Source organism: Cebus imitator, unplaced genomic scaffold (assembly GCF_001604975.1).
Source record: "Cebus imitator isolate Cc_AM_T3 unplaced genomic scaffold, Cebus_imitator-1.0 Scaffold125, whole genome shotgun sequence".
Classification (NCBI taxonomy): domain Eukaryota; kingdom Metazoa; phylum Chordata; class Mammalia; order Primates; family Cebidae; genus Cebus; species Cebus imitator.
Genome location: NW_016107440.1, coordinates 5251575 through 5260328, shown reverse-complemented (window position 1 = coordinate 5260328; position 8754 = coordinate 5251575). Strand labels below are relative to the sequence as shown.

Genomic DNA, 8754 nt, shown 5'->3' with positions numbered 1-8754 from the left:
AAATACTCTGTATTATAGAATACCTCCAGCTGGGCCTGGGATAATAATGTGTAATTAAATATATCAATATCCCCACAGCAAAACATGTAAATATCATAATGAATAGGATAAACAGAGACTATCAACAGCCTTGTATCTGTTCACATAGGTTTTGCTGCCAAATCTAGCTTCCTGGATTTGGAATTTTGTACCAGAGATTGTACGCCTGAACTGAATGTCTTCTCTACCTATGATTGCTACATGAGAGGAAATAAGGCCGCCCAGGGCACATAGGCTCCTCGTCAGCAGCAGGGAAGCAGGAGACGCGGAAGACCACAGGTGTGAGACACTAAATATTCTGGTAGGAAATATGCCTGCCCAAAGGGGCAAGCCAGGGTTGAATCTAGGAAAGCAGAACTTCGATCACACTCTTGGTAGTGGAAAGGGCCAATTTATCTGACTCTGTCATGTCTTAGGTTAGAAGATAGATTTCCATCACATCAGCCAATTTATTTTCCGTGACTGCAGCACTGACCGGTCAAATCTTTAACCGGGCAGCAGTACTGAGTGGGGAATGTTTTGGTAGGGAACATAAACGTATTAAAGAACAGCCCTCATTCTTTCATAAATTCATATTTAATTATTAAATTATATTTAATTGTTAAATATAAATTTACATAATTTAATAAACAAATAATAAACTTTAAAAAGAACAGCGCTTGTTCTTTTTAAAGTGTATTTATTGGAGACAGGGTCTTGCTCTGCTGTCCAGGCTGGGGTGCAGAGGCACATCGCAGGTCACTGCAGCCCCAAACTTGGAGCAGCCACCATTCTTAATCCAGAAATGAAGAAGGCAGGGTGGTATATTGGAGAGAACATTGACCGGATGCATAAAAACTTGAGTTTTCATTCTCCATCAACCCATTACCATCTGTATGACCCTCATTAAATCACTGTCCTCTGTGAGCCTCAGTTTGCTTGTTAGTAAAATGGGGTAATAAACTGGTTTTCATGGAGTCTTATGTTCATTGAGATAACATTTCTGAAGGGGCTTTCTAAAGCACAAAGCTCTGCATGATGCAAATTACACATTGGCTTAGAGATCAATCTCTTAGGAACATGATTAATCGGACCCTGTCCTTTTGCATCTCAGCTCACAGAGAATTGAAAGGAACTGAGCTTTTGGGTGGCTGCAGCACCAAAGGCGAAGGGACCGAGTAAGGTTCCTCTTTCCTGCAGGCCCTCAATTGGTCCAGCGGGCCCACTGGTGTCTTTACAGTTGGCAATGATCAGGCCCCAACTTGAGTTGAGGCTGCTTCAAAAGCTCCCAGAACATTCCACGGCAATTGTTACTTTTTTGCTGCTGGGGATGCACGATGCTGTCCTCACACCCTGGCGGCCTGGGCTGGCCTGCCTAACCCAGAAGGCATGACTCCTATCCACTCTGAGGGCCTCTGACACATTCGTATAATCACTCACAGATCTTCTGCTCACCTGATGGTGTCTTAGATTTATTCAGGTTCTTTGGCTTCCGTTTTCTGGTTTGAATCCCCTCTTTCCGCATTGCAAGAGGCCTTGGGACCTGGAGGGTCACAAGTCAATATATATGGTTTTCCTTTTCTACAAAATCTGCTACAGCATTGAAACACACACACACCTGCTGCGAGAAGGCAACACCCAAGCAATGTCTCCACAAAGCCTGGGGCTGAGACAGGGTGCAAAGGCCCCTGGAACTCTGTGAGAAAGAAATCAATTCTGTTTTTGAAAACATATTGAGCACCTGTGTGATGTGATGGGTACTTTACTAGAGCCTGGAGAAAGAGAGAACTAAAGACACACAGTTCCTGCCCTCAGAAATTCACAGACAAGTGGAAATAAGCAGACTTTGATAGGTGATGGAGAAAAGCCGAGAAACACAAAACTCTGTCCTAGGGTGAGGAGTGGGAAGGAGGGGCACATGAGGACATCAAGGAAGGCTTCACTGTGGAGGTGACACTTGAGTTATAAAAGGTTTTGAGTAGACAGAGGGAGGCATTTCAGGCAGCGGAAACAGAATGTTCAAAAGCGTTTATCATCCACACAGGACCCTGAAAACAAAAGTGGGTGCTAGGCCAGTCATAGTGGCTCATGCCTGCAATCCCAGAACTTTGAGTGGCTGAGGCGGGAGGATCGCTTGACCCCGGGAGTTCAAGACCAGCCTTGGCAACAAAGTGAGATCCATCTCTACAAAAAAGTTTTAAAATTAGCTGGGCATGGTGGTGCATGCCTGTAGTCCCAGCTACTCAGGAGGCTGAGGTAGGAGGATCACTTGAGCCCAGGAAGTGGAGGCTGCAGCAAGCCGTGATGGTGCCACTGCACTCCAGCCTGGGCGACACAGCAAGGCCCTGTCTCAAAAGGGGCGAGGGTGCCGGGGGACTTGTCAGTAATTGTGCTGGGAAATTGGCCTCAACAGCGACAGTCCCAGTGAGTTGAGATGCAGCATCACTCTACTTACAGCAGCTCTGTACTGCACTGTGTCTGGCTGGAGCCAGCAGTGCTTCTAAGGATGGTGGGGAGCAGCAAGAGACTAAGCTAGAGAGAGTGACTGTGGCGAGGTCCTGAGACAAAACGTCCCTGGACAATACTCTGAGCACAGTTCTGTTGGGAGCCAGGCCCCAGAGCCATTCCCAGACGCATCTGCCAGTCCTGGGGAGCAGGGCCGCAGGGCATCTTTCCGGTATGTTTAGGTTTGTGCCTTCCCCACATCTGGTTTCTCTTAGGCTGAGCCAAGTCTCTTAGCCCCTGTTCTATGCTATGCTTGTACACCATGTGGGGTTGATCAAGGGCACACCTGAAAATACAGAAAGAAAAGCAATTCCTGCTTCAGAGACATGAACATGGAATGGTTAAGTGAGAAATGCACCAGTGCATGTGAACTTGAACTTGCCTTCTATTTAACTGTGGGTAGATGCAGCAGCATTTGCAGCCCTGCCCCTACCATCTGCCCATCCATCTGTGACTCTACACCCAGACCCACACTTTCCCACCTTGTGAGAGGGTGCCCTCTCCCGCCCCATCCCCCCAGCTATGCCTCAAAATTTCAAGCCCACGCTGGTCTCAGAAGAATCTTGCCCTCATGTTAATCTCCATTCACTTAGGTATGCTTTTTTTTTTTTTCAGTTGCAGTAAAATAAAATACATGTAACTTAAAATTTCCCATCTTAACCATTTTTAAGTACACCGTTCTGCAGCGTTAAGCGCATTCACGCGGTTCTGCAACCCTCACCGCCATCCATCCCCAGAACTCTTCTCATCTTGCAAAACTGAAACTCCATACCCATTAGACATCAACTCCTCATTTCCCTTTTCCCCAGCCCCAGACAACCCCCATTCTACTTTCTGTCTCTATGGATTTGACATGTGGCGTCAGGGGGCAGAATTTCCTTCCTTCTGAAGGCTGAATAATATCCCACTGTATGTATATATCACATTTTGTTTATCCATTCATTTCTCCACGGACGCTTGGGTTGTTTCTGTCTTTTTGCAATTGTGAATCATGCTGCTACGAACAGGGGTGGACAAACAGCTCTTTGAGACCCTGCCTTTAATTCCTTTGCGCATATATCCAGAAATGGTATGCTGGATCATATGGTAATTCTATTTTTTGTTTTCTGAGAATATAATCTTTTTAACACCTATATAATATTTTCCAATAAATTTCTTGTACCATTTCCATATTGAAGAACAAAATTTAACCATTTTCCTTCCAAAGGTTTTTTCCTCCATTTTTCCTATTACGGTGATTAGCAAACATCTTCGTATATACTTCTTTGCAGAGAGACATGTGTTTTCTTATGAATGTTCATAACTTTAACCATTTGTTTGTTCACTATAACAAGAAATCATGAAAAGATACACGAGATTAAGTCAACGGCAGCCCTCTCACTCCACTACCATCAATTCTATTCCAACGAGGCAACTGGATTTAACAACCTGTTATATATTCTTACATTAAAAAGCATTCTCAAACACATGTACACATATATATCTACTGATATGGTTTGGCTGTGTCCCCATCAAAATCTCATCTTGAATTGTAGCTCCCATAATTCTCACGTGTTGTGGGAGGGACCTGGTGGGAGATAACTGAACCCTGGGGGTGGTTTCTCCTCTACTGTTCTCATTGTAGTGAGTAAACTTCGTGAGAGCTGATGGTTTTGTAAGGAGAAACCCTTTTCACTTGGCTCTCATTCTCTCTCGCCTGCCACCATGTGAGATGTGCCTTTCACCTTCTACCATGATTGTGAAGCCTCCCCAGCCACGTGGAACTGTGAGTCCATTAAACCTCTTTTTCCTTTTGGGTATTTCTTTATCAGCAGCAATTAGCAGTATGTAAACAGACTAATACACCTATAGATGCATATTTGTGTATATATATTCACCCATCCACTGGTCTGTCCACCCACCTGTATGTGTGTGTTTAATGCACCTTCAATACTCATAGTATGGGGTCATGCTATATATATATTTTTGCAATGTGCTTTTTCATTTTCTAGATCAAGATACATGGCTCTAGGTTATTATTTTAAAATTTCTCCTCAATATTCCGCATTTTGGGATACACCAGAATTTATTCAAGCATTCCCTTATGGAGTTTTAAGATTGTTTCTAGTTTTTGCCACCTCAGTGCAAAAAGGAGTGGTCCAAAGGCCATCATGCACTGGGTATTTTTCATAGGCTAGTTTCCCAACAGGAGACCTGCCAGATATAAAGGTATTCACGGTTTTAATCTTAAAAAAATTCCACTAAGTTAATAGATGCAGTAATTCATATACAAATCAACAATACATGAGAGTATCTAATTCCCCAAATCCATAGCAGTCCACATTTTCTTTTTTGCCAAATCTATGGGCAAAATGGGGACTCTCACGATTGTTTTTGTGTACACATCCCTGATTTTCAGTGAGATTCAGCACGTCTGCACATGTTTCATGTGAGATGTCGGTCTATATCTTTTGCCCATTTAGGGGAAGTGGGGAAAGATCAATTGTTATTTTCTTATTAGGCTATAAGATCTATCTGTTTCTGGTTTTGTTTTATTTTAATTTAACTTGTATTTGAACAGTTAAGACTTACATGTGTAGCATCTAAGGTACAAAGGGGGTAACAGCAAAAAGAGTGTTCTTCAATCCCTTCTCCCCAAGGCCCCAGTTTTTCTACTGGAGGCACCCCATGTGCATGTACAATGCACACAGGCAACCACGTGACCAACTTCTACACGTCCTTCCAGAGGTGTTCTGTGTAAGTGGAAGCAGCCGCCTGTAAATTACGTTATTCCTCATATTTATAAAAATAGTGCCATGCTAGGTACAGTGTTCTGCGCCCTACCTTTTTGTTAACACAGTATAATAGAGAATGTTACAGTCAAAATGTAAGAGCTTTGTAGAAGCTCCTTGTAATTCTGGAAGTATTAACCCTTTTTCTGATACTGTGTGTATTGGTCTTTACTTTCCCTAGGTATCATTTCCAAACACTAATAGTAAATATTTACAAAATCAAATATATTTAACTATTCTTATATGGCTAAAAAGTTTTAAAATTTTGTTTAAGTAGTTCTCCCATCCCCAAAGTTATAGAAATACTTCCTCTTACATTTTTTTCTAGTGCTTTTATTATCTGATTTTTTTGTAGTACTTTATTGTCTAATATTTTAATTTTTTTGGAGACAGGGTCTCATTTTGTCACTCAGGCTGGAGTGCAGTGGCACAATCATAGCTCATGGCAAACTCCTGGGCTCAAACCATCCTCCTGCCTCAGCCTCCTGAGTAGCTGGGACTAGAGGCATGCACCACCATGCCCAGGTAATTGTGTGTGTGTGTGTGTGTGTGTGTGTGTGTGCGCGCGCGCACGCGCGCGTGGTTTTTTTTTTTTGTAGAGACAAAGTTTCAGCATGTTGTCCAGGCTGGTCTTGAACTCCTGAGCTCATGCAATCCTCCTACCTCAGCGTCCCAAAGTACTGGGATTACGGGTATCAGCCATCATGCCTGGCCTTATCTTTAGTTTATTTCAAAGCAGTTTTACATTTACTATCTTTAATTCACCTACGTTTATTTTTGTTTAAGGTAGGAGGTGGAGGTCATGCTTTCCTTTTGTTTTCCAAATGAACAGCCAATTTTGTCAAAGCAGTTATTTTAAGCTTTTTTTTTTTTTTTTTTTGAGACGGAGTTTCACTCTTGTTACCCAGGCTGGAGTGCAATGGCGCGATCTCGGCTCACTGCAACCTCCGCCTCCTGGGTTCAGGCGATTCTCCTGCCTCAGCCTCCTGAGTAGCTGGGATTACAGGCACGCGCCACCATGCCCAGCTAATGTTTTTGTATTTTTAGTAGAGACGGGGTTTCACCATGTTGACCGGGATGGTCTCGATCTCTTGACCTTGTGATCCACCCGCCTCGGCCTCCCAAAGTGCTGGGATCACAGGCTTGAGCCACAGCGCCCGGCCTATTTTAAGCTTTTTATCTACTGAATTGAAATGTCACTTTGTTCCATATCAAACTGCTATATAGAAATGTACCCTGCTCATCTGTAAAATGGAAAATTAACTTATACAATGCAAAGGATAAAAGAGACCAGCAAAGACGTTGAGAGTCCCTTCCAAATCTAAGTATTCTTGTTAAGAAGGAAAAATGAATGCTAGTCCAAAGGAAGAGGCCCAGTGAGGACTGAGGGATGGGTGTCAGAAGGCACGTACCCCGTGGAGCTTCATGTAGAGGCCGCAGGCGTTGCACACAGGCTCGCCCTCCGCGTTGCGGCGCCACAGCGTGGTGGTCGTGGTCTGGCAGTTGGCACAGGAGAGGCCCACTCGGCGGGAGGCAGACTGCAAGACAGGAAGCAAACCCTTCACGTCCGAGTAAAAGGTGGGCACTGCCCTGCCACCTCACCTGTGACTGCGGGGCTCTGCCCTAACGACCCCGTGTGAGGTCTCTGACCCGCGACAATACCTAACTCTCCCATCACCTGAGCCACTGCTGGGAACAGGGTTTCTGCTGCACGAGGAGAGTGAACACGGGCACTGAAGACCTGGCTTCCAGTCCTAACCATCATTTACCGCCAGGCACATGACCCAGTGAGTGCTGGGCACTGCAGGCAGCAAAGCTTCTGTTGCATGTGCAACTGACATGGGCTGCAGGTGTCAGGGCGGGTGGAGAATGAGGAGTCACGGCATCCAAATGGTATCAGAGTCTGAACGGCCCTGGGACCTCAAGAAAAGCACGCACCAGGGTTGATCCCCTCTCTTCCTCCCTCCTTAATATATAGTGCAAGCTGGTGGGTGTTGATCAGAATCAAATGATATTAAACAGGGGTGTGGAGCCAGGAGCCAAGCCCCAGGCCCAAACTCTTCCCCAGCCACAGGCCCCAACACCAGCTGTTTGCACTTTTGGGCTTTGGGACTTATCAATTGATAACTGAAGTCAGGGTAGAGGCCAGCCTGTGAGATGAGCTTCCTCACAGGGTTGGCATGGATGGAGGAGACACTGCAGTCAACGCCAGAATGGGAACCAGGAAACCTGGATTCTCGCTCCAGATGGGAGACTCAGTACCTGAGTGGCTGTGGGCAAGGCCGCTAGCTTTTCTGAGCCTCACTTTCAGTTTCCGTGTGCTGAAGAGGTTGAATGAGACACCCTGGGTCATTCCAGTAGCTCCTGCTAAGTCTAAAGTTGTGAGAATGTTTACGGGGCTCTTACCCGTCTAATCCCTAGATCCACACTCTCAAGTTCCAAAATTCAAAACCAGAGGACCGTCCCAACAAGGCGGGAGCCCTGCAGCCAGTGCCGAGAGGAGGCCATGAGGGGGAGGCCACGAGGGGGAGGCCACGCGGGAGAGGCCACGAGGGGCACGCTTACCAGCCGGCGCTGGGGCTTGATGAGCGGCCGGTTGATGCCGTTCATCTTGTGGTAAAGGCCGCAGGCGTTGCACAGATAGTGACCCGTCCCATCTCGCCTCCAGAGCGGGGTGGACATAGCCCCACAGTTGACACACTCTCTGCCTTCTGAGAAGTCGTCAAACATATCTACTGAGTTGGGGGGAACAGACAAGAAAAGATACAGAGGATTAATTCTTTGTTTACGCCCAGCTCTTACATCCGAGAATCTAGAGGGCGCAGAAACGATGCCTTTCCTTGGAAGGAGAAGACCACCTTGGGCTGCCCTTGCTCTTCCCCACTCCGACCTCAGCCCCTGCTCCCTAATCCCGGACACAGCAGAGCTCCTGGCACAAGAAGAGAAAAGTCGCAGCAATCACCCGCATCCTGGGCTGGGAGGCGGACACCTGGATTTCAGTCCAGGTATCACATTCAGAGCCTCCAGCCTCACACTGAGGTGAGGGCCCTGGGCTTCCCTCCCCTCCTCTCCCCTCTTCTCTTCTTTTTTTTTCTTCAGACGGAGTTTCACTCTTGTTGCCCAGACTGCAGTGCAATAGTGCTATCTTGGCTCATTTCAACCTCGGCCTCTCAGGTTCAAGGGATTCTCCTGCCTCAGCCTCCCAAGTAGCTGGGATTACAGGCATGCACCATTTTTAGCAGAGACGGGGTTTCACCATGTTGGTCAGGCTGGTCTCGAACTCCTGACCTCAGGTGATCCACCCACATTGGCCTCCCAAAGTTCTGAGATTACTGGCATGAGCCACCACACCCAGCCTTGTGAGACTTTCGTATGTTGATATATGTTTTTGCCAAGCTATATAATGCTTAGTCTATGTGGGTCTTTTGCTTAATACCAAAGCATTTTCCCAATAAAGAAT

General features: G+C 46.0%; 1 protein-coding gene across 4 annotated transcripts in view; it reads right to left on the bottom strand.

Annotated features, from left to right (window-relative positions):
• Positions 1-8754, bottom strand: part of GATA4 (GATA binding protein 4) — a 58841-nt gene that overhangs the window by 4193 nt on the left and 45894 nt on the right. For 2 of the 4 annotated variants that reach the window (XM_017540470.2, XM_037742743.1), the window contains 3 exons: positions 7860-8029; positions 6707-6832; positions 1474-1561 (listed from right to left, as the gene is read on the bottom strand). In XM_017540470.2, the coding sequence (XP_017395959.1) occupies positions 1474-1561; positions 6707-6832; positions 7860-8029 (384 nt within the window). The remainder of the gene's footprint in view (positions 1-1473; positions 1562-6706; positions 6833-7859; positions 8030-8754) is intronic. The other 2 variants (XM_017540473.2, XM_037742744.1) reach the window with 2 other exon arrangements.